At 36.5% G+C, this 26,992-nt stretch overlaps 1 protein-coding gene across 3 annotated transcripts in view; it reads left to right on the plus strand.

The window, feature by feature from the left end:
- LSAMP (limbic system associated membrane protein) overlaps positions 1 to 26,992 on the plus strand; it is a 648,138-nt gene that overhangs the window by 344,851 nt on the left and 276,295 nt on the right. For all 3 annotated transcript variants that reach the window (XM_024245025.3, XM_054551477.2, XM_054551478.2), the window contains exon 2: positions 15,059 to 15,291. In XM_024245025.3, coding sequence (XP_024100793.1) covers positions 15,059 to 15,291 — 233 coding nt within the window. The remainder of the gene's footprint in view (positions 1 to 15,058; positions 15,292 to 26,992) is intronic.

Raw genomic sequence — 26,992 nt, forward strand, 5'->3', positions numbered from 1 at the left:
AGTGTGAAGGCAGGAGAAAACTAATGTACTAGCTTGAAGGCAGGTAATGAGAGATAATTCTTTCTTACTTAGCCTTTTATTCTATTCAGGCCTTCAATGGATTAGGTGAGGCCTACCCACATTTGGGAAGATCAATCTGCTTTCTCAGTCTACCAATTCAAATGTTAATCTCATCCAGAAACACCCTCACAGACACATCCAGGAATAATGTTTAAACAAATGTCTAAGCACCACTTAGCCCAGTCAGTAAGACCAATAAAATTAATCTCATTCTAAGTTTTTTCTTTTTCTTAATTCAGATTGCAGATTCAGATGTGATATACAGAATTCTGAGATTGTGTTTTATAATAATCCAAGAAAATAAATATAGGATGATATTTACCAAAATTAAGGAATGAAACATAGTTTTATCTGAATAACTACAGTGCCTCCTGTTGACTGAAAGAATCTGGACTGCCTAAATTTTAGTTGCCTTCCAGACAAAGGATCAGTGGAGAAAATTCTACTGTACGTATCTCTTTATCAGCCTTCCTGTTTTTCTTCTTGATCATATTATTACCTTACAGGAAAAAATAATTGCTAATTTCACAGTGAAATGAAGTAGAGAAAGAAAAAATTTTGAAGTTCTGTGAGACCAAATTAACCTGCTTCAATAGATCAGTGAGAAAACTGATTATGATCTAATCACAGTCCCTCTATAAACTCATAGGTGGTTAGTCCTCAGTGTGACATCTGAGTATGGATTAAAAAATATTTATTGGGATCCTTAAATATAAGCCTCTAAGGCAAGAGACACTAACAAAAGATAATACAAAGGTTCATATTTAAGTCTACCAAATACAGAAGGGGCATCAATATATTAGAAATCAGTTTTTGTTTTCACTCTTAAGCATATTTTTAGAACTTATTTGAGTTATGCAGTTTCCCCTGCATATTGTATTTATTTTTTAATTTACTGTTTGGATGATAAGAAGAGATTTGTTAAAGAATACAAAATTACAGCTAGATAAGGGAAATAAGTTCTAATGCATTCTGTACCACGATAGGATGACTAGAGTTAACAATAATATATAATTTCAAATAGCTAAAAGTAGGTTATTGAACCTTCTCAACACAAAGAAATGACAAATGTTTGAGATGATGTGTATGTTGACTGCCCTGATCTGATCACTATACATTATATGTATTGAAACATCACATGTAATGAATATGCATGATTATTACATATCAATTTAAAACAATTTAAAAGAGTGACAAAAAATTTACTTTCACATATCTATTATAGTATATGTGAAGTATCATTATATATATAGAATATATATATATTCTATATATATATATAGAATATATATATATTCTATATATATATAGAATATATATATATTCTATATATATATATATAGAAGTGTCATAGATATCATCATTTTTCTAGACCTAGAGGAGTAGAGAAAATGATAGAAGCAAATATAGGGAAATAAGATACCTGGTTTAGATTAGAAAAACATTTCTTGTCCTGTCACAACTTCTCCGCTTTCAACACCACTTGGAATAGTAAGTTTCTTCCACCTTCAAGATACATCAGAGTGGGGACACTCTTATAAATGTGAGATGAGAGGCAAAAGACTCTCGTGTATTCATTCATCCATTGAGTAATTATCTAGAAACTTCTTTGTGTAAGGAACTTTGATAGGCAATAGAGATGCAAAAGTTGAGAAGACATGGTTTGGGCCCACTCTTAAAATAGTGATGAAAGGCAGAAAAACAAAGACTTAAAATGCTAGCATAAGCTGAGAATCAACTAGGGAAATTGGAGAGAATGAATCACAGAGAAGGGCACATCTGAGATAGATTTTGTATAGTAAGCAGGAGCTTGCCAAACAAGACATTTTAAAGAAAAAGGAAAAACCAGAGCTAGAAAGGATGAGATTGAAGTCTGAATAAAGCATAAAATTCATAGCAAAAAGAGTATAATGTCAAGAGATCGGGGTTGGAAAGCTAGGTTAAGTGAACTGATGTTTTACTAATCTATTTGGATTTTTACAGGTAAAAAGACCACGAGCATTTAAATAAGATGAGTACATGATCAACTTTATGTATGTACATTCTGTTCACTATGAAAGACAGATGGAATAGCTGTGGGTAAGGGGATACAATATCACAGACCAAAACACCAGCTGGAAATCTACATAGTGATGCTGGTAACAATGACAAGGCACTGAACAAAGGCAGTGGAAGTGACGATGGAGAGTAGAGGTCAATTTATGAAAATACCAAAGGTGGTGTGTGCTAAAAATTTGTTTAAATAATTTTTTAAAAATTAGAAAAAATGTAAAATAATATGACTACATAAGACACATGAAGAAAAAGAAGGAAATAAGATTAACTTTGGCTGGGCACGGTGGCTTACGTTTGTAATCCCAGCACTTTGGGAGGCTGAGGCAAGCAGATCACTTGAGGTCAAGAGTTTGAGACCAGCCTAGCCAACATGTTGAAACCCTGTCTCCTAAAAATGCAAAAATTAGCCAGGTGTGGTGGCATGCACCTGTATTCCCAGCTACTCAGGAGGCTGAGCTGGGAGGATTGCTTGAACCTGGGAGGCAGAAGTTACAGTGAGCCAAGATTGTGCCATTGCAAGCCAGCCTGAGCAACAGAGTGAGACTCTGTACCCCACCTCCAAAAAAAAGAATAATTCTGTGGATACTAGCTTAAATTTATAGATGAATTAGAGTTCCATTAACTGATAACAGGGAATTTAGAAGAAGAACCAGAGTAAAGTGGAAGATGATGAGTTTCAGCTCAGGACATGTTGAATTTGAGGTACCTCAAATATCTACATGGATATGCCATTTCAGATTTCAGATTCTGAAATGGATATGCCATTTCAGATTTCAATTATATTAAATGTAATTAAAGCCAACACTGTATTAGGAGTGCTCTGTGAGGTCGGGAGAAAGGAAAAGTACAATCCAGGAGAAAAACAATGCATAAAAGCGTGCATGGAGAAAGAGGAGACAATTATGGAAATTGAGAAATTGTGAGAGAGTTAGGAAGAGAAACAAGAAAATGAAGACTGGGTGGTGACTGGTGCTGAAAGCTTTGAAGAGGTTACATAGGACAAATACTTCAGATAAATTCATTGGATGTGACAATCAGTGGACCATCACCATCATTCTAAGAGTGGTCATGATAGAGCCAGACAAAGGTGACTCATCCTTGAGGGAGTCTGGACATTATTAATTAGTTAATAAAATTCCTGGTGGTAGTCAGGTCAGTTTTCTGCAGAATATTAAGATTTCAACAAAATTTCTGGTGCTGTGTCAAGAAGTCGTGACTGTAAATGGCGATAATTAACCCAGGAAAAATAAAGGAACAATTTCAAAACAACACTTTATTAATCTCCACTTAGATTCAGCTCTTTCCCTCCCTCTACCTGTTCTTCACTTAATAGTCATATTTTGGGAGTTTTTGTGAGGAAAAATGCCTCTTCTTTAACATAATTTCAAAGCCATACTAGCCCAGGGACAGAGCGAGTGAGAAGGTGGTGTACAACTGCTCTGAGGCTAAAGAGATGGTACTTTTGAATCATAGGGTTCTTCTTAGAATGCAGAGTGTGACCTTCATCCTGAAGCGTCTGCAGCTCTCTCTTTAATTCAGACTGGCTGTGAAATTTTCGAAGGAACTTATATGGTGAATGCAGTAGTACAAGGGGGTGATGGCCTTTGACTTCTTCTCTCTTCCAAATCCAGATACCAGTTACCTCCCTTCACTTTCATCACCTTACCAGCGTTAGTGCTTTATGTAGGTTGGAGATTGCAGTTGCAGTCATTCTTCAGCTTTCTTTGTACAGTTTGAGTAGGCTGAGTTCATTAGAAGAGCTCTCCCAGATGGGCTTTCATTTCAAACTCATCAGCTCTTGCTTTTATTCCCATTTTTCTAAAGTTCTTTTTGATCATCCGGCTCCAACTCCCATTTACGACCTGATTGTTGATCTGTTCAAGAGAAACAGGCCTCCAGCAAAAGGGAGGGAAAAAAATGCTTTGGTGAGAGAAAGAAGAGAAACACACACATAGGTTGTCACACAAAGATGAAGCCCTCCTCACACCATTGTCCTTTGGAAGACAATGCTGAAGAAAATAAATAATTCTGGAAATAGAAAAAAATCGGAGGTGAGGTAAGGGAAAGTGAGTGATGGAAAAGCAAACATGGAAGTCATAAAAATTCTTATGATTATAATTCTCCATGTGAGAAGTGTCCTTGTGATTTATTTATATTTATTTATTTATTTATTTATTTGTTTTTGAGACAGAGTTTCGCTCTTGTTGCCAAGGCTGGAGTGCAATGGCGCAATCTCAGCTCACCGCAACCACAGCCTCCTGAGTAGCTGGGATTACAGGCATGCGCCACCACGCCCGGCTAATTTTGAATTTTTAACTAGAGATGGGATTTCTCCATGTTGATCAGGCTGGTCTTGAACTCCCAATCTCAGGTGATCCTCCTGCCTCGGCCTCCCAAAGTGCTGGGATTACAGACATGAGCCACTGCGCCCGGGCTCCTTGTGATTTATATGCATCCATCAGTGATCTATTGGCTTGTCATCTGGGGGAGGAGACCACTATATTTCCTTTGCCTGTGATAGATCTGTCTGATTATATCTCCTTCAGTTTGCAGCTACTGGAGTCCCCTATTTCACATTTGTTTCCACAAAATATATTTCAAAAATAAAGACTTCTGGCCAGGTGTGGTGGCTCATGCCTGTAATCCTAGCACTTTGGGAGGCCAAGGTGGGTGGATCACCTGAGGTCACGAGTTTGAGACCAGCCTGACCAACATAGTGAAACCTTATCTTACCTAAAAATACAAAATTAGCCAGGTATGGTGGTGCATGCCTGTAACACCAGCTACTTGTGAGGCTGAGGCAGGAGAATTGCTTGAACCCGGGAGGCCGAGGTTGCAGAGGGCCGAGATCACACCATTGCACTCTAGCCTTGGCAACAAGAGCAAAACTGTGTCTAAAAGAAAAAAAAAAAAAAGACTTCTTTTGCTCTTCATATGCACCTGGCTTTATCTTTGTCTCTTTTACCTCTATCTCTACCAGGGAAGGCAAACCAGACAGTAGAGCCATATTCTAATGGTAGCCCTGAAGACAGTCTCATTACTTATTTATTTACTTATGGACTTACATACTTATTATGTGTTAACTTCATTATAGCATACATGTTGTATCTATTAATTGTCATGTCTTAGAGGGCATAATTTGATCTGAATCATGTCTAAATGCATGTAATGTAATGATGAGTCATATTATAATGTGGTTCTGCTCCAAAGATAACATTTACATAATGGTATATATGACAAGACTATAAAGTAAGGGGCTGGGTTTCCAAGTGAGCCTTGTGGAAAACAGTCTCCTGACTTCACAGCCATGCCTCATACATCACAGTGCTCATCCTAAGTGCATTGTGGTTTATTGCAAGTGCTTTTCTTTCTCCCTACTGCTGGAATGAGATAAAGAATAAATTCTACATGGAAAAGACCATATTTTTTTTCTATCTAGAACTTAGCATGCTTTTGGTATCTGTAATGATGCAGAGGTAACACAATTTTCTTCAAATAGCTGTGGAATTGTTTTTAATTGCATAGTGAGTGAAGTTTTTAACTACAAATCTGAGCCAGAATTCCAAGACTAATTTTACCGTTTCAAAGGTACAACCAAAGGCAGTTTTTTCTCTTTCCAAATGAGAGATATTTTTCACAGAGAACGAAGACTCATAGGGAGAATCAAAACAAAAGCAAAATTTAAAGTTGTTTCTCATCCTCTCTCAACTGTATAGGGAGGAAAGAGGAGAATTTGTAGTTCAAAGGAGAGAAAGAAGTTGTAGATTCTTGCTGGTTTAGTGAGCGTATAATTGCCACTCAGTCACTGAGGACACAGAATAGGCCTTGTTGTTGCAACCTGAGAGTCCTCAAAGCATAGGGTATGCTTCATCCGGTTCAGGAGGAACTCCAGTTCAGCCAGCAGATCTCAGGGGATCACAAAGCGCAGCATGGGCCTGTATTTCAGCTATCCTAGAGACAGCCATGTATGAGTTCTGCCTTTTATGAAACTAAGTGGATCTGGTTGAAAGTGGTGAGACAATTAAGGCCCATGCTGCCTATGCACAGGTATCCCAAAAATCCTTTAAAAGTGTTCCAGAGATGGCATTAGAGCCTCAGTTTACACCATTGCACTATAACCATGCTGCATCATCCTGCTCTTGATTTAAATTCTGTGGGCTAGAAGAGGCCAATTGCTAACCAGAGGGGACCAAGGGGCTATCAGATGCAAGACAGCCCAAGCCCCTAAAAAGGGGTTTCCCTGAAAATGCCTATTAATAAGCAAGGATTGGATTGAGCCACAATATCTGGGAGTTGCTGGATTGATCCCAAAAATGGGTTTTCTACAGAATGAATGACCAAGATTTGAATTGTGGAAGGATATGGAAATAAAAATGTATCAGGATCTTCCAGAGCTCACTGTGTACTCCAAATATATCCTGTTTAATAGTTACAACAATCTGAGGAAGTACCTACTGCTCCTGTGTTGCAGAAGAAAAACCCTGAAGCTCTTTGAAAATATTGGACACATTAGGTCCAGGCATTGCTCTATATGTTTTTTTTAAACCCTTTTAAACATTACTAGTGCCAAACGAGGTAGATACTATGATCATCTTTGTTTTATAGCTTAGGAAACACATGCACACAGAGGATAAACAAATGTCCCAAAACCACAGAGCAAGTATGTGATGAAGCTAGAATTTAGAGCAGAAAATTGGCTTTGTAGCCTGAACCCATCACCACCCCACCACACTGCCTTTCTTTGCTAAGTAACTTGCCTAAAGCTACTAACTACTGAACCCATAACTTTTCCACTTCACCACTTGCAAAATAAGGAAGAATTTTGAGTTGAGATGTGATTAAGAAGAGAATGATTTATTTTTCTGACGTGATCCAGACTCTTGGAAAGATCCTAGAAGAGCTCTTTCCAACCACTAATAAATGTTCCTGGGATTGACTCTAACTCCAGCTGTGACTGGGATAGAAATCAGTTCTCTCCTGGTCTCAGTCTCAATATTTATCTCTTTTTAGAATTTATGTCTTATTTTTTCCCATTTATTTCTTCTATGTGAATGTAGAGATGGCACAGTTGATGTGACAACAATAGGAATACAGATGGTCCTAGAAGAGACAGTTTGTTGAGACACACTCAGGGCTTAATTGGGTGGTCCTGTTTCTTTTCCATCCACTCTTCTCTTAACCTCTACCATCTGCATGGATATACATCTATGCTTCTTCAAAAAGATGATTCTGAAATATAGTCATGCATGTATCATATATAACAATGCATATATGACTGGACAAGGTGTTCTTTAGTGATAGTAAGAGACGAAAAGCATGTCTATGGAGGCCTTTTCATTGCTCCAGAAATTGCGCAGCTTATCTGGGTTTTGCCCTTTGCCATGGTGAACTTTTTGCACTTTCAGGTGATGATCATTGTAATAAGTAGTAGCCTAATAACAGAAAAGGTGCTTTCACAGTAGAGCACATGTGAATAACTAATAAAAGTTGAGCATTTAGAGAAATACGTGACTGATCTGAGAGTCTGGGTAATAATATATATTTAGTGGGTTTCATCACGCTACAAAATATAAAGAGATTAACTTTTTGAATGTGACTTAGAGAAATCGATGTCTTTCCTTTAGTTATCTCTCTTATATGACTGTTTGCTTTTTATCTACTATCCTTTTACAATGAGAGACTATGAATATAAGCATATATATTGCTTTGTTTTATGAAATGTTTCTATGTATGTCACCTCATTTGATTTAAAGAACTATCTTGAGAATGGTTCTAAGAGGTTGAACAGGTATTGTTAGCCCCGTTTTACTTACAAAGAAACTAAGATAGAGAAAAGTTAAATGACTTATTTGTGTTCCAATAGTAAATAGGCTGTAAGGCCAGAACTAAAATGAGCCTCTTCAGGATCTAAACTGTTTGTTTTTTACACTAGCACTCCATCAGCAGTATACAGATTTCTGAATCATTGTGGCTGGTAATATATTTGCATGAATTCAGTTCCTGTGGGTTTACCACCTCTGTGTTCTACTAGCTCGGTGTTCTTACCCTGCCCTGAACATCCATTACTACTTCTGTGTGTGCATGTACACATGTGCATGTAGCCATTTGTACATCAATGTGTGCAAAGAAGCAAGGGTGAAGGGAGATAATCTGATCATGTAGATGCTGTCATAGTGTTAACTGGTCTACAATTTGGTATGAATCCAGAGAAGTCAACCATTACCAAACTAAGATTAGGGTCTGGGTCAAGGGGATGAAGATGAGGAGAACAGACATGCACAAGAGCAAGAGAATGACACCAAGAGAGCAGACAGGGGTCCAACCAGAGTTCAGGTGTGAAAAGAACTAAAGCTAGGAGCAAGGAAGGTAAGGAGCTGAAGCTTTTAGTTGCAGCAAAGGCTAACAGGGCTCCTGAGTGTCAGCAGTGAATTCCCACAGTTCTTTTTTTATTTCTAATTGAGTCTAATCTTAGAAAATGGTAATGAAGCAAAGATGATTCAAAATGATTGATGATTTAAAATTCCTTAAATTTGGTTTTTAGCTAACTTGGTATTTATTTTTTTGATGTGTTTGCATAGTTGTTGGAATTCATTATACTTAAAATAATGTTATAAAACCAGACTAAGGACTTCTGACTCAGGAGAATCTGGGATATTTTCATGCTTTATTCCATTCTCTGCTTAGAATTTTTCTGATTCCACATTTTAATGCTGGGAATATATAGCATCACTTCCCAGACCAATTATCTTTCCTTCTAGAGTGAAATGATTCTATGATAGTTTTGCTGATTCACTAAGGGTTTTATTTGTGGGATTGAAGTTACAAGGCAAACAGCATCAAAATAACATTCTTGAAGACATCCTTCCCATCCACATCTTGAATCTTTCCACATCTTACAAAAGAGGGAGATTCACAAATGTGAAAAATAATAAAGGTCAATGAAAAAGTTTTCTGATGAACAAAGACTAATTTTTTAAAAAAAAACCAATTTTTCTCCAACTGATTCTCCTTTACCTATCCTGGGTGTTATGAAATGATTACATCATTTTATGATTATGAAACTAAAACAACAAAAGGGGCATGATTAACTACTAACTTATAGTCATTAACTATCAACTTATAACCAGAGCCTCACTAAGCCTCATTGATGTGCCTTTGTCATGAACTTTGCTGCTGACAATTAAGTATGTATAAATTAAAAAGCATAAGCCTATGAAAACACACTACTGCACTTTAGATGTTTGTCCTATGCTTCTGGATATGTAAACCAAGAGACAGACGTCTATGTCTGGGTATTTCAACCTCGATCCTGTCAACATTTTGGATAAGATACATCTTTGTGATAGGGGCTGTCCATGGCATTGCAGGATGTTTAGCAACACCCCTGGCCTCTCCCTACTAGAAACCAGTAGCAACACCCCCTCCCTAGTTGTGACAACCAAAAAATGTCTCCAGATATTGTCAGTGTCATCTAGGGGCACAAATTGCCTTCACTTTGGAACCACTTATCTAACTGTTCTTTCTTAAGAAACAAATAGATTTCTCTTACCCATCCAGTTACACTGCTCCCAGACTCTGCAATGTATAAATATGAATATAGATAACTGGTGAGAGATTACATAAAATATATTTATTTGTTATCAGTGAATAAATACCAGATTATACTCTTGAGAAAAGAAGGAAATTTCTGCAAGGCTAAGTCTGGGCAAATTTGAATCCTAAGTTGGTATGTTTTTTAGCAGCCATTAATGCTTGTTAAATATGAAATGTGTCCAGCAGCAATTGAACAGGCTTAATATCTGGTAGATATGTATCAATTACATCATAGATATCTTGTCTGTACATACGCTATTAAGTAATCTGTTGGCACAGACTGATTTTTGCATTTCTTTTCTACCTCCAGTTATATTAATTTTTTAAGCAGTATAACCCCCACTCTTGTGCAATGTTACTAGAATTGTCAGTGTACCTGTTTGTATAAGTCTGCATAATAGACTTGATGTAAACTGTTTGAAGGAAATTCAATGCTTAAGATTTGTATGGGTGCATTGATTTTTTGTGACAGTTTTATGGAATCAAATATACTAAACGGAAGATAAAAATTTGTGTGCTTACCTTTCCTATTTTTTTTTAGAGATGATTATTTAAAAATCATAGATTTGCAGTTCAGGTAGGTAACCCATCTGATATTCGAGGGTTCATGATTAACGTGAGCAACCTCCTGAGCACTTATTTGGGATGCTATACTTTTTTTTTCACAGTTTTTCACACGCAATATAGATCATTTAGTTCCTAGAGATGATCTTTCTTCATAGTGGACACAGGAACACGTTTTTTCTCTCCTTTACTTTCATTTTAATACCACACTCAATAATTCTCTTTAAATTTCCCTTTATACCTGATAACTTTAATTATTTCTTAAGAAATATTAAAATAGTTATCCATCTTTACTGTACCTATTAGATAATTAATGAATATTTTATAATTGACCCAATGCAATTTGTTAAATTAAATTCAGCTTGTTTGTTCCACATTTCAGCAAGTTTCTACTATGCACATGGTATTTATGTTGCTAGGCTCAGTGAGGGCTCCAGAGGTGAATTACAAGAAGGTCACTGTCTTAATAAGCTTATGAGAAAAGATGAGTGCAAATAACTCTAATGCAATGTGGAGTATGATAAGGTCATAAAAAGGAAGTTTTAAGAAGGTTACACTGACGAGAGAAGATTTTCTGGAGAGGTGGCACTTTATAGCATACGTCCATGTCCTCAGCTGCCTTCCATAAAACCCACCCAAAGTGGAAGGATATTCTCTGATCCTCTCTTCGTGGCACTAACACCCACTGTCATTAGGGTCCAGTTCTTTCTAAACCTGGGAATTATTTGCAACATCATGTGTTCCTCAAGACAACATTCTATTAAAACAACACATAACACTAACAGGTTTTTGAAATACATCTCTTCATCTTCCTGCTTTAGCCCAGGTTGATTCTAGAGATAAAATCATTAAGTATAAAGTTTAGAACTAAATTGCAGCAACATTCTAGGTAGGTGATAATTCATTATTATCATATTATAATGGCATGGCCTGAGAATTCTCATTTACTCCACAAGCCTGCCTAATGCACAGTTGAGCCAGCATACCTCAGAGATGCAAGCCCATGATGCTTATTGGTGAGTCAGTGAATGCTGGGAACCTGAGTCTGTATTTATATCAGCATTTCTTATTTCCAGATAGCCAGGTGGTCTGTCAGTACACTGTATGACTAGTTATTATCTCTTAATAAATGTAGACCTCTACAAATTGAAACTACTGATTTTGGTTTACTTTATTTTCTTTTCTTTCTCTCTTTCTTTTCTTATTTTTAGACAAGGTCTCACTCTGGCCAGGCTGGAGTGCAGTGATGTGATCATAGCTCACTGTAGCCTTGAACTCCTGAGTTCCAGTGATTTTCCTGTCTCCAGCCTCCCAAAGAGCTGGGATTACAGGCATGCGCCACCGTGCCTGGTCCTACCATCTTTTTTTATGTGTACTTTTTATGATAAAAAAATAGGTGCTACCTTAAATTAAGATTTTAAAATTAAGAAAATATTTAGTTCTGAAATTGCATTATTCCTTTACTCATTTTTTTATTAAGAAAGTTTTAGTCACATTGTAGAAGGATTATTTTCCAGTTTATAGAGCTAACACATTTATTTTGCAACTATTGAGTACATAAAAAAGGAACCCTGAAAGATCTGGAGAAGTGGTTTCCTTTTTAAAAACACTATACTGTATTGTGTTCTGGTGCTTGGAGTTTGGCTAACCATCTGAGTTAGTAAAAAGTATATGTGTATTCTAGGCCGAGCACGGTGGCTCATGCCTGTAATCCCGGCACTTTGGGAGACCGAGGTGGGCAGATCACGAGGTCAGGAGATTGAGACCATCCTGGCTAACACTCTGAAACCCCGTCTCTGCTAAAAATACAAAAAATTAGCTGGGCGTGGTGGTGGGCGCCTGTAGTGCCAGCTACTCGGGAGGCTGAGGCAGGAGAATGGCGTGAACCTGGGAGGCAGAGCTTACAGTGAGCTGAGATCGCGCCACTGCACTCTAGCCTGGGCGACAGGGCGAGACTCCGTCTCAAAAACAAAACAAAACAAAACAAAAAAAAGTATATGTGTATTCTAATATACTATTCACTTGTTTGTCAGTAAAAGACGAATTTTAAAAATAAATAAGGATAAAACCCAGATCAAAAATGAGGTGCTATGTAAATTGTCATAACAAAATTTCCACATAATACGTTGTTTCATTAGATGCACTTTTATGCATCTGGCAATTTTGCTGAAATAGTCAATTACTTCTTTAGGTAAGATAGAGCTGAACACCCTCAAAGAATAATTTGGAATAATGATCCGTATGACTTTAACATTTCCGTGAATGAAAATTGCTAAAATGTCAAAGGACCATAAAGACCCGACTTATGAACTTTACCTTATGTTGTTAAGGAAATCTGTCCAATTTATTTGTGGATGCTATAGGACTTGGGATGGGGATGTGGAATATAGGTTACCAAATGTCCTGTATCTGCATGTGTGACCCAGTTAGTTCACAGGACAGGCATTTATCAAATGCCTATTTTATCCTAGATTAGTTATTGGTGGTATCCAAATGAATAAGGTAAAAATTTGCTGTTTTTATTGGATTCACAGGCCATATTTAGGTAAGCTATATTATATGGTATTTTTTCTTTTAAAGTGAGCAGATTGGAGCCATATTTGGGGCTAAGAGGCATTCAGAATACATCTATAATGTAGCAAATCTGGCCATTCTTCTGTTACGCTGTGCAGGTGAGAAACATGCACAGGGAAAAATGATAGAAGATTTAAAACACATTTACACAGGTGAATTTCTATCCTTCTTAGTAGAATAGAAAAAACATGGTAAATCTACATTCAACAATTTCATAATGGTCTAGAGTAAGACATCAAACATCCTATTAATTAATTCATCAATGATTTTAAATTCAGAGATGCTGCAAACATCACCAAGAACAGAGAAATGATGCCACAAGAGAGGAGAATAGCCAAAGTAAAACTGAGTCTGGAATGAGGCAGCAAGCATTCATGAAGTTAGCTTGGTGCTCATGATAAAAGGCCTCTAAATTATTAAACACATAAATTATACTCAATAATATATGCATGGCAGAGAAGCACATACTGGGAAATGGAGATATTAAATGATACCTAAATCTAGTTATGTTTATGAAAACAAATAGGTAAAGAAGAAAAGTAAGACGTGTGTATCTTGGCACCCAACTTATTAAGTCAAATTCTTACTCTAGGGTCAGGCATGGTGGCTCATGACTATAATCCCAGTGCTTAGGGAGGCCAAGTTGGGAAAATCACTTGAGGCTAGCCTGGACAACACAGCAAGACCCCATCTCTAATTTTTTTTTTTTTAAATTAGCTAGTCCTGGTGGCATGCACCTATCATCCTAGCTACTTAGGAGGCTGAGGCAGGAGGATTTTTTGAGCCCAGTAGTTTGAGGCTGCAGTGAGCTATGATCAGGCCACTGCTCCCCAGTCTTGGTGACTGAACAAGACCTGTCTCAAAAAAAAAAAAAAAAATCTCCCTCTAAATAACATATACAATTCATTTAAAATTAATAGGATAAGGAGGTCTTTGTATTATACCATAAATGGAGTATTTAAAAAGACTTAGCTTTTCTCTTTCTTGTAAGAGACACAGTTGGCCTTTATATTCCCATGTGGGACAGCCTATGGGTTATGCATCAATTTTCTGTCTATGTTTAGTTGTTTTGACCTGAGAGAAAAACTGGATTTTACTTGGTTTAGAAAATACAGGGGAACAGGGTGTCTTAATAGTCCTGCTGTTGTGCTCGTGGCACTTTCTGTTCATTCCCTCCTGCCCCAGAGTGTTGAGCAGCTGGCTTTGCAGCTGTGAACAGGGTTTGGGACATCTCCCTATGGGGTAGACATAAATCTTGCCACAGGGATGCAGACAGAAGGTTTTTTTGTTTTTATTTTCTGCTAGATTTTTCCATTGCAAGACTCTTGCTGGAACTGAAGGAGAAAACCACACTCACCAAAAAGTATTTACCCCTCCTTCACTAATGCATGTTCTTTGCCCCTTTCAAATTTCAGAAAGAGACCCTTTTAAGTTTTTTAAAGCAGTAATTCAATTAAGTGTTATTCCTTTACCCTTTCTGATCTATTGGTCTATAAACTACAAAATTGGCTTCTTCATCTTTGTTAAAGATTGCCTGCATTCAGTGTGACTGGAAATGCTGGTAGCAACCTAACTTGCCACCAAACAAGTTCTGCCTTCAGCAGCTGGAACCAAACTTATGCCAGATGATTTTTGCTTTGATTTCCTTGTCATAACACCTATCCCCTTATGCTTGGATCTGCTCACACAATTTTTACTCCTGGAAGTGGCATTCCAAACTTGTAAAGATTAGAAGTAAACTCAGAAGTCTAGTCTAATTCCTATAATGGTGGAGTATAACTTTTATCATTACACAATATTATAGGAAATACTTATAAAAGAGTAAACACAGTTCAAGATGGAGTAAAAGTGCTATGATATCAATCGTATAATTCTCAAAATTACTTAAACAGAGGAGTTCTGAGTGAGTGGCCTTTTCCTAAACAAGAAGAAGATAATGGGAAGTCAATACTAATTTAACTTTGCCTTCATTACTCATACTCAGATTGTTTATTGCTGAACTGAGTCTAATATAATGACATCCATCCACTGGATGGTAATTAGATCTTAAATGAAATAGTGAAAATTCTAAGGACTCCAAGAATGGCATGGCAATAATTCATTCTGCATATAATTATTTTCCTTGTTTAGAGTTGTTGACTCTGATCACCTAGAGAAGAAACGCAGAAATAGTTGTTGTTAAGGCACTAATATTGTTACTCTGCTCTGTCAGGTGCGTTGTAGAAGACAAGAACTCAAAGGTGGCCTGGTTGAACCGTTCTGGCATCATTTTTGCTGGACATGACAAGTGGTCTCTGGACCCACGGGTTGAGCTGGAGAAACGCCATTCTCTGGAATACAGCCTCCGAATCCAGAAGGTGGATGTCTATGATGAGGGTTCCTACACTTGCTCAGTTCAGACACAGCATGAGCCCAAGACCTCCCAAGTTTACTTGATCGTACAAGGTAAGGAAAGTGTGGGATAGAAGAGTGGTAAGAAAGAGGTGGGAGATGCAGAATAATAATGTACAAAATATTTGCAGAATCCTTCCTGAAAAGAAATATTCCCAAAGATATGATTGGACTTAAGTATCGATTTTCTGTCTAAAAAGAGACTTAAAATGAGAGGACCAAAAACGATATAGAGAGTGTACTCCTGTTACTGAGAGCCAGTAACATTGGTGAGAATGTTTTCACCTAGCCCTGAGTGTGAAAACACACAGCAAAAGCCACAGCTGTTGGAACAATGTAAATCAGGGATACAAGAACACATAGAATGCCTAGAGCCATATGAAGTACACTTTTCCACCCTATTAGGTACCAGATGCTTTGCTGAGTTTAAGAAAGTTTGGGTTTATCTGTCCTCACCCTGAAGATTAGCACTAATTATCTTTTTTGTGATATCAAAGTTCTTCTGAAAAAATAAAATTTTCCAGAGGACTTTTTATTTTTTCAGCTGTTCAAGTTTTTATGTAGTTTGTATCTCTACTTAATGACAAGTTACTGGTGATGAAATCCAGTGACAAGGATCTGCAAAGTAATTGGGGACAATTTGCTTCTAGATTGGGGGTTCTAAGGGCACATCTGAGTCATAGTTTTACAGGATAAAAACCTTAAGTGGCACTCACATACCCCCAAAACTGTTGCTCGATTGGGTTTCTTTCCCCATAATTGCAGAATGAGAACAAAGCTGATCAGCTGCACAATTTTATTGCAAGTGAAGTCCAACCACCAGCAGTTTCAATGTATCTATCAGGAAAGATCTAAGCACTAACAAACATTAGGGCTGTGTTCATGTATTCTTGATTTAGAATTCTATGTAAATTTAATGCAAATTAGGCATGGCCCTAGGGCTCCTGTCAAGGTTCCAATGCAGTCAGTGGTGTGGAAAAGTTTGACTGTAGCTTCTATTAATGTGCTATGGAATTGATTATTGTAGTGTTTAAATTACTGCTCTCCCAACTCCTCTGATTAATAGATTGAAACTGGAATAAAATACATCAGAGACTGCCTGGTGCAGGGGTGCTTTAGTCATGTGGCCTCTATTTTCGTCCATTTGCAATGGCTGACAGCTTCATTTTATTGCTTGTAAAAGGCATGTCTACTAGCTTGCAAAGTTCCAATCACAGTCAAAGCATAGGATGCTTTTCTTGTAGCTTAGTAGAGAGTACTTAAGCTCCATTACAAGAGAGACACCAGGGTATGGATCTCAGGCAACCTATTTAAATTTGTAAACATAACTAGAAATATGTAAATATGCCAATGGGTTAATTTACCAACTCCCTCAAAACAAATACAAGCACACATTTATTCACACACACACACACACACACACACAGCAAAACATAAGAAAAAATTCTACTAAATTCAATGGCAGAAGGAGGAGAGATAACTGGTTTACTTAGGACCACTTAGAACAGATTTTACCTACTGACCAGTTATTGAGATTATCTCGTGATTTTTCTTCTTTGATTTCTGATGTAAGATTGTTTATTCATATATTTCTTTATAATGGGTTATGCTTGAAAAAAAACCTGATTATATTATGATATTTCTACACAATTTTAGTAGCTTTATGGCCTTTGATGTCACTAAAAAGCCGCTAGAGACCATAACTAGAAATTGTGTATTATCCTATACTGAATAAATTTGACAATCTGAGCACTATATCCCTTGGTTTCTAGATGAACAAATAGAAGTTCATTAAATTTAGGTTACTTGCTCAAGGTCACAAGACAGTTCAGAGAATAGTTGAGTGCCAAGCAGATCTGTAAATCTAAAGCACCTTCCACTGGAATGGAGTTTTTTGGGGTTTTTTTGTTTTTTTTTTTGCCATTATTTTAAAGACTAATTTAAGGATTCATAGTTAAGAATTTATATTTAAGTCTGAGCTCTTAGCACCAAATGCCCAATGTTCCTTTTTTTTTTTTCTTATTTACCTTTGTACTCTTAAGCTACAAACATGACCATCTCACAAGGGTTAGAACTAAAATTATGTTAGATACTGCATGTACCTTCCTGACATGGCAGTGCAAATGAAATTAAATTTAACTTAAGGGATGGAGAAGTGCCAAGTACTATTTATCTACTATCTCATTTAATTCTAATAATATTACTTTTAGGTAGATGTTTCTCACTTTATTTTATATATATGCAAAAGCTTAAAGTTCAGAGACAGGAAAGAGTCTGCCAAAGGCTCTCTGTAGGCTTAGGACAGGGTTTCAAACCCATGTTTGTCTGATTCAGGGTATTATTGTATTTTATTCTCAGCCACATTGTTTTGACAGAAAAAATCAACAACAAAGCTTGTGCTTACAAGGGGGATAAAGAAAGCATGGTATCCTCCTTGAGCCTGAGTTGCCAAGGGGAATTTTTGGACAATTACATACATATTAGATAATTTGATCTCAAGTACCAGATGGCTGAATCACTTCCCCTTGGGGCATTCAGCCTTGTGGCCATCAGAGGTTCCATCCATTCACACTGTTCCCATTTATTTCTATTCCATTCTTCAACTCTCTGTTGTTTTCACCACATCAAAGATATTAATTCTAGGAATGGCTGACATCTCCCTTTTCCCTAACCTCACAGCACCTTTCTTTAGACTCTAAGACACTTTTGATTTTTCATGTCCTGCCGTGATCATCCTCCATGGTTTCTGCAAATTCAGTTCAACTAATCATTATGTAAATACTGTATTCCTTTTCCTTACACAATGGTGAGGTCAACCTGAGCTCAAAGGTGCTATGAGATATCACCAAAGAATAGCAGTTTAGAAGGTGGGCTCTGCAGAGTTGCATTGCTTGATTCAAATCTGTTTTCATTCTTGCTATTTAAATATACTTTGGGGGTAAACCACTTAATTTCTCTAAGGCTCAGTTTTGTCATATGAAAAATATACATAAAACTAATATTTTAAGTCCTCCTAAATTTATTGTAAGGATTAAATTAGATGATCTATGTAAACCTCTAGTCCAGTGTCTGGAGATCATGTTTTCTCACCCAGTAGGTTGATGATGATGTTGATAACAATGCTGTTGATGATGATGACAAATACCATGATGCTGCTGGTGCTCCAGTATTTCCATAAAGCTCACTCCTGTCCTAAAGTGCTACCCAGAATCTAACAGACGCTTTCACTTGTTGCCTATTATCTTTGCAGTAGGCTCCTTCAGTTTTTATTTTGGGTCCCTCTAGCCCATTTTTTTCACCTGTCCTTTTCCTTAGCATCTAGTCTTCAGCTTTATTTCCTTAGGATTCTAGAGAGCTTCTTTTTTTAAAAAAAATTATTTTAGGTTTGGAGGTACATAGATAAACACGTCAGAGGGGTTTGTTGTACATAGGGTTACATCACTCAGGTATTAAGCTCAGTACCCAATAGTTATCTTTTCTTCTCCTCTCTCTCCTCCCACCCTCCACCCTCAAATAAACCGCAGTGTCTGTTGTTTCCTTCTTTGTGTTCATAAGTTCTTATCATTTAGCTCCCACTTATAAGTGAGAACATGTGGTATTTGGTTTTCTGTTCCTGCATTAGTTTACTAGGGATGATAGCCTACAGCCCCACCTACGTTCCTGCAAAAGACATGATCTTATTCTTTTTTATGGCCGCATAATATTTCATGGTGTATATATACCACATTTTCTTTATCCAGTCTGTCATTGTTAGGCATTTAGGTTGATTCCATGTTTTTGCTATTGTGAACAGTGCTGCAACGAACATTTGCAGAATTCTACCATAGAGAGCTTCTTAAACTAGCATTTCTAGATGTGATTCCTGTATAGGCTGAAGCAAAATCAACATTTTGGCTCACTATACTTGTCAAAATGCAGATTCCAGAGAACCACATCCAGAACAATGGAATCAGAATTTATAAAAATGGGACCTAAACTTCTGAATCATTGTGCTCTGCAGGTGATTCAGATGCACACACACAAAAATCAAGAGCTGCTACTCTAAGGATCTAAGCAATCAGTGAGAGGGATTTACTCTCCCTGCTTGCTCATTTTCTTGTATGACATTGAATCAAATTATATGTAAAACTCTACAGAGCAGGTACTAGAGCCTTATAATAGTAAATCATATAAAATATCTGTGGACTCATCAAAAACATAGATTAATCTCATGTGCTTGAGCCCTGGGAATATTGGCTCCAAAAACTAGGGTATTTGTTTTAAATGTTACATTAAAAACCTTCATGTGTATATGAATACAAAGGAAATCCTCACATGACAACATTTTTAAAACGAGAGTCTTATTTTTAAATATCCCATTCACCATATTTTACAACGCATCTTTTATCGTATTTTCAATTTACATACTGCCTAATTGTTAAGTTGGTACCAATAATAGAGTGGTCATTTTTATGTTGAATCTTTTGCTCCCATTTTTATGCTATTCTAATTTGGCTAATGTTGTTTTCAAAATGGCCCAATCTGCAAATACTAAAATTGGAGATAATTTTTTTTAACATTTTGAAGTTTTAAAATGTATTTCTAAATAAAGATTTAAATTTCACTGTAGTACTAAATAGAATCCCATACATTTTTCTCAGCACTGTGATTCAAATCACACACATGGCTTGTCGGACTTTATCCATTAGTTGCCAGGAAATCTATTGCATAATTATGTTATATAAAATTATATAATTGTGAAAAAATATGAGAGTGGGACTTCTTATAAGACCAATATGTTTGGTGTGTGTTTTTAAAAATCTCCACATTTAAAAAGCCTCATTTCCTGTATCTCATTAATCCTAGAATATATATAAATCTATAATGGCTTAAAATTGTAATGTCTCTAGATGCCCTTTAAATTTAATAATTGAAAACTTAAATATTAGGAAACCCAACCTCTTTTTTTTTTTTTTTTTTTTTTTTGAGACAGAGTCTTGCTGTGTTGCCAGGCTGGAGTGCAGTGGCACCATCTTGGCGCGCTGTAAGCTCTGCTTCCCAGGTTCAAGCAATTCTCCTGCCTCAGCCTCCCAAGTAGCTGGGACTACAGGCGCATGCCATCATGCCTGCCTAATTTTTAGTAGAGATGAGGTTTCATCATGTTGGCCAGGATGGTCTCCATCTCTTGACCTTGTGATCCACCTGCCTCTGCCTCCCAAAGTGCTGGGATTACAGGCATGAGCCACCTCGCCGGCCCCCAATTTACATTTTTAGTGATTAGTCTAGAGCTTATTGTTTCTAGGATTTAAATTTTTAGAAGCAAGTTTTGCAATTCTGTTAACCATTCCGAATGCTGACCAAAATCTGTTACCCAGAACTCCAAGACGGTATCTCGTTTTTCTCTCAGAATCGCTCTCCTTTCCTTCTGTTACTTTCTTCTTTCTTCCTTCACTCCCACCCTTCTTCCTTCCCTTTCTTAATAAACATCATGTTGCACTGATTATTCTTTCAACAATTATACATTGCCTATAAAATTTTATTCAAAAGTTTAGCCTATAGCTCCTTTTAAAATTTTAAGGCATTCTAATAAAGTTAGAATTGGAAGTCTTAGATTTGTTCTTAGTGTTAATTTTGTTGATTATTGAGAATCTTAGTGATTAACTGGAATTTTCTCATTTGAATTTTGTATGCTGAAGTCTACTAATTTTTCTACTCTTCAGCTTAATTTTTCAGACAATAGCCTCTTGATTGGCTGTTGATAGGTCAGGTTCAGACTTGAAAGACTTCACTATTCACATCAGCAACCAGACAGCTAATGAAAGGGAAGAACTGCAACTTTTTAGTTAAGATGGTTAGCAATATTGCCTCATGCAGTTTTAACTTGATATTCTTCCCTGTAGAAAGGATTTCAAGTTTTATCTAAACCAGTCCCATCCAAGCATAATTAATTACTATCTCCAAACCCTTTTTATATACTTGTAGTCCATCTTTTAGTTATTAAATTATATAACTTATATACATCCACATACTTTCTAATCTAAACTGCTTTTGTCCTTCTTCAAAGGAGAGAAAATAAGGGAAAAGAGAAAAAGTTATCTTAGTACCAATAGTGGCACAAGAGTTGGCTCAGTATAAAAATATAGACTTCATGAAAGAAAAAGAAAGTTACTTGAAGACAGAGACTAACTAATATTCACCTATACTCAAATCTTGAATCATTGAATCTATGAAGATTTTAATGCCTTATGGGGAGAATTTTGAGAGTTATTAGGAAGATGTGGAGGTAGAGATTTATTTCTTATTGTATCTGCCCCTGCTAAATATTGTAACTACATCCAGTCTATGGCAAGTTATTTTTACTTGGATTTACGCAATATCATATGTGGCTATTCACACATGATCTGGTTTTTACACAGATATTTAATCTTAAGTATTAAAATAAGGATATATACCCTTTCAAATATGTTTAAATAGTACCATCAGCCACTATAAATTATCATTATCTGTAGCATTTGTGTTTTCTACACATTACCTTAAAAATGTACTCTTAAAAATATTAAAGGCAATTTTTTGAATTTATGTATTTAAAAATTCAAGAAAGATGGCATATATATATATTTAATATATAGTTATTCCTATTGTTTTCAGTTTGCTACAAATAGGCGACTTTTTTTTTTTGACAAAACTCTTCTGTATGACCTAGGTTGTCTTTATAATGTTTCCAGTCCTAGGTCTGCCTGAGTGAAAAACAATTTAAGTATATAAAATACAATAAGGCTTCTTTCATTCTTTCTTTTTTTTTTTTTTTTTTTTTTGAGATGGAGTCTCACTCTGTTGCCCAGGCTGGAGTGCAGTGGCCTGATTCTCCAGGGTTCAAGTGATTCTCCTGCCTCAGCCTCCCGAGTAGCTGGGATTACAGGTGTGCGCCACCATGCCTGGCTAATTTTTGTATTTTTAGTAGAGACGGGGGTTTCGCTATGGTGGCCAGGCTGGTCTCAAACTACTGACCTCTGATCCACCTGCCTCAGCCTCCCAATGTGCTGGGATTACAGGCATGAGCCACCGTGCTTAGCCAGCTTCTTTCATTCTTATTAGTTAAAAAGCTATTAGGCAGGCTGAAGTGTTGTGGAAGAGCAGCCCAACCTGTTCCAAGGCCTGAAGAAGAAAGGATTCTGAATGAGGAGGCATCTCGGAAGGGCCAGGCCCACCCAAGAGAGCAGCTGAAGGGAAAAACATCTGGGAAAGTTGGGACCTTGGCTACATTGAAGAGAATTGAGGAAGTAAATAAAAATATTGCGGATAATGATAAAAAGTTTCTTATTGTTGGAGAAAAGAGTATAAATGTAGACAGGGAGAAAGCTAAAATGAACCTTGTGATGTTGCATTGAAATTGAAGTTATTAATGATTACTCATAAGTTTTAATAGAAGAGAGAGAGAAAGAAAGAGAGAGAGAGAGAGAAATGTGTACATATATTTCCTAACCCTGCCCTTCCCCACTAAGAGGCCCTGGAGCACTGACACCCCAGTAGCAATTCGTATACCTAATACTTAGCATCCTCATGTTGGTTTTAAATATAACTATCCACTAAAAGGAAGGGTTACTTGGAGAAACAGCTGGTACCACTAAAAGGAAGGGTTACTTGGAGAAACAGCTGGTACCACTAAAAGGAAGGGTTACTTGGAGAAACAGCTGGTACCAGGACTGGGGCAAGGAAGGAACAATATAACTTGGAGCATCTCTTGGGCCAGGAAGTAAGAATGTACTCAAAAAAATGACGAGTCATGCCAAAAGTACACGGAAGCCAGCTTGAGAGAGACTTTCACCAGCCAAGTATAGGACAATTTGGGTATTGAAAGAAATAATTACAATATATTATAATTCTGATATAAATTAGACACTATTTATTAAATAAAGAGGATATAAAGCCCTTTTGTATTATAGAATGCTGACTAATAGAAGGAATGATGGAATTTGAAAAATATTATTTGGCAAACATCACAGAAATAATTAATTCAAGCAAGAAATATCAATGGATACTAAAACTTGCAAGTGAAAATGAAATAAGGAATAATGTTAAAGTAGCTGCCCACAAATATTTGTTAAATACAAAGAGAGAAAAGACTAATTAAAAAAGTAGTACAACCTAACTGACACAATATTAATCAAGTGATCAAAGTTAACACTACTAGTAACGGGACAAATTGGCATCATTTGCCAAAAGACAAGAGGCAATGAGCTAAACACACATCACTTCTGTGAAATATTTCCTAGAACCTGAGTCTAATAATAGGACGACATTGGGCACACACAAATTAAAGGACATTCTATAGAAAGACTGGCCTCTAATCTTCATAAATGTCTAGGTTATAAAAGTCAAGAGAGGCTGAAGAACTGCCCAAGATTGAAGGAGATAAGAGAGAAATGACTACTGGGTATACTATGTGACCTTTTTCTAGACAAGGCATGTTGCAGCAATTGACAAAACTTAAGTAGAGTCTGGGTGAAGTATACGTGGGAACTATTTGTATTATTCTTATAACTTTTCAATAAACTTGAAATTATTTCAAAGTGAAAGTGAAATACGATAATACTTAAGGCAATAATACTTAAGGCAGGTATTAAGATTAAAAACTTGTGAATAAAGTAAAAAATTATATTAAATATTAAATACAGCATAATTAAGCAGGTTTTTTCAAGCATAATGCATTATAAAGAAATGTATGAATAAAATATACTTCATTAAAAAGTCAACAGACAAAAATCATGAGACAATCCCATGAGGAACAAAATACATAGGATATAGATTAACTTCTATTCTTGATGTGTTTAAAATACTCTGAAATTTAGTGAGCTAAGTATAGATGATTTATTTCTTAACATGAAAAAGATGGGTAATTAAAGTCAGGACTAATGCAAGCATACCAACAATCATTATTATTATGTAACATTAGTTTAGGGACTATAGTCAATGCAATGAAACAAGATAATAAAATACAACGGTTTAAATATAGGAAAGGAGGAAATAAATTTATCAATATTTCCAGCTAATATGACTAACTAGAAAAACACTTATAAATTAATAAGCAAATATATTAACAATATTTAATGATAAAAATATATTAACAATACTAACAGATATATTAATTTGTATTAACATACAAATATATTAAGAATACTAACAATAGTTTGATAACTTGTGCATTTATCTGAAGAAATATATTAAATCAATAGTTTCTATATATAGTTATAATAAACACATAAAATATACTAAAAATGGTCATTCACAAAGCTGCAAAAATATAAGACCATTTAAGAATAAATTAAATAAACAATGTAGAGAACATACATGCAAAAATTGAAAGGATGAAAGAACTGGCTTTTTTGTTTGCTTGTTTGGGTATTTTTTGCTGTTGTTTTACAATAGAATGAAATAATTCTTGAATGGCAACACAAATATCATTAAAGATGTAAAGATGTTTAAAATGAAAATACAATGATCCCCGAGGTAAATTGAATTTTTTTATGTATCTAAATTGAATGGCAACACAAATATCGTTAAAGATGTAAAGATGTAAAGATGTTTAAAATGAAAATATAAGGATCCCCAAGGTAAATTGAATTTTTTTTGTATCTAAAAATTACTTTGGGGCTTTTGAAACTGAAATTACACCAAATTTATCAAATTAATTATAAAGAATGGGCAGGCATAAATAACCAACGTTAAAAAATAATTATTGGCCGGGTGCGGTGGCTCATGCCTGTAATCCCAGCACTTTGAGAGGCCGAGGCGAGCAGATCATGAGGTCATGAGATCGAGACCATCCTGGCTAACATGGTGAAACCCTGTCTCTACTAAAAATACAAAAAATTAGCCAGGCGTGGTGGTGGGCGCCTATAGTCCCAGCTACTCAGGAGGCTGAGGCAGGAGAATGGCGTGAACCCGGGAGGTGGAGGTTGCAGTCAGCCAAGACCGCACCACTGCGCTCCAGCCTGGGTGACAGAGCGAGACTCCATCTCAAAAAAAAAAAAAGAAAATTATTATTTTATTGGGAAGAAAGACTTCTACAGCTAGAAAACTACATCTGCACAACATATTTAAAAACCATCAAGTCAGTGGATCTAAATGAAAGGCTCAAAACTCTACTGTATATGGTCATGTCACATATGATGCAGGTTTAACATAATGGAGAAAGTGTCATTATTCAACAAATGATTTTGAATGAATTAATTTTTTAAAAAGTTGTATTTTTACTAAACAGCCATGTATGAAAATTAACACCAGATCGCTTAAAGATTTAAAAGTAAAAAGTAAAGAAAAAGGCTAGAAAGAATTATCAATAAATATGACTCTCCAATGGAGTGTGGAAGACTGTCTTAGCATAAAAGTAAATGAAAAGTATAGAAAACAAATTTGGCTAAACATATATAAATATATAAAATTAAAAGACTCTATAGGCTGGACACGGTGGCTCACACTTGTAATCCCAACACTTTGGGAGTCTGAGGCGAGCGGATCACCTGATGTCAGGAGTTCGAGACCAGCTTGGCCAAAATGGTGAAACCCCATCTGTACTAAAAATACAAAAATTATCCGGGTGTGGTGGCGTTGGCCTGTAGTCCCAGCTACTTGGGAAGCTGAGGCAGGAGATCACTTGAACCCAGAAAGCGGAGGTTGCAGTGAGCCGAGATTGTGCCACCACTGCACTCCAGCCTGGGTGACAGAGCGAGACGCCATCTAAAAAAAAAAAAAGGGATAAAGTGATTTAAAAACAAAATGAAAAAACAGACAAAGCTTCAATGCCATTGGCATATGAATAGATTACAACAGATTAATGAAGACGATTTTAAAAAAATGAAAAAAGGCCAGGTGCTGTGGCTCAAGCCTGTAATCCCAGCACTTTGGGAGGCCGAGGCGGGCGGATCACGAGGTCAGGAGATCAAGACCAGCCTGGCCAACATAATGAAACCCCGTCTCTACTAAAAATGCAAGAAATTAGCCAAGAGTGGTGGCACGTGCCTGTAGTGCCAGCTACTTGGGAGGCTGAGGCAAGAGAATTGCTTGAACCCTAGAGGTGGAGGTTGCAGTAAGCTGAGATCGGCCACTGCACTCCAGCCTGGGCAACAGAGCAAGACTCTGTCTCAAAAAAAAAAAAAAAAGGCTGGTTGCAGTGGCTCACGCCTGTAATCCCAGCACTTTGAGAGGCCAAGATGGGCAGATCACCAGAGGTCGGGAATTTGAGATCAGCTTGACCAACATGGAGAAACCCCGTGTCTCTATTAAAAATACAAAATTAGCTGGAGGTGGTGGCACATGCCTGTAATTCCAGCTACTCGGGAGGCTGAGAATCACTTGAACCCAGGTGGCGGAGGTTGCAGTGAGCTGAGATCGCACCATTGCACTCCAGCCTGGGCAACAAGAGTGAAACTCATCTCAAAAAAAAAAAAAGAATAAAGAAAATATGACTAAACTTTGTCAAAGACATAAATTGCCAATTTACAAGAGGACACATGGAAATAGCAAACATGGAAAATTATTAAAACCTCACTAATAATCAAGGAAATGCAAAGCAAAACAGCAATAAATTGTTATTTTTAAAACTAGTGATACTAGGAAAGGGTTAACAAAATGAGGATAGCCAGAGTTGATAAGTTAGTAGGAAAACTGACACTTTTATATCTCCCAGTTGAGAGTGTAAATTAATGGAAACTTCCCCTGGGGTAATGTAGGGATATCTATCAAAGTTTTAAAATATATTTGTATCATTTGACCCAGT

Source organism: Pongo abelii, chromosome 2, assembly GCF_028885655.2.
Source record: "Pongo abelii isolate AG06213 chromosome 2, NHGRI_mPonAbe1-v2.0_pri, whole genome shotgun sequence".
Classification (NCBI taxonomy): domain Eukaryota; kingdom Metazoa; phylum Chordata; class Mammalia; order Primates; family Hominidae; genus Pongo; species Pongo abelii.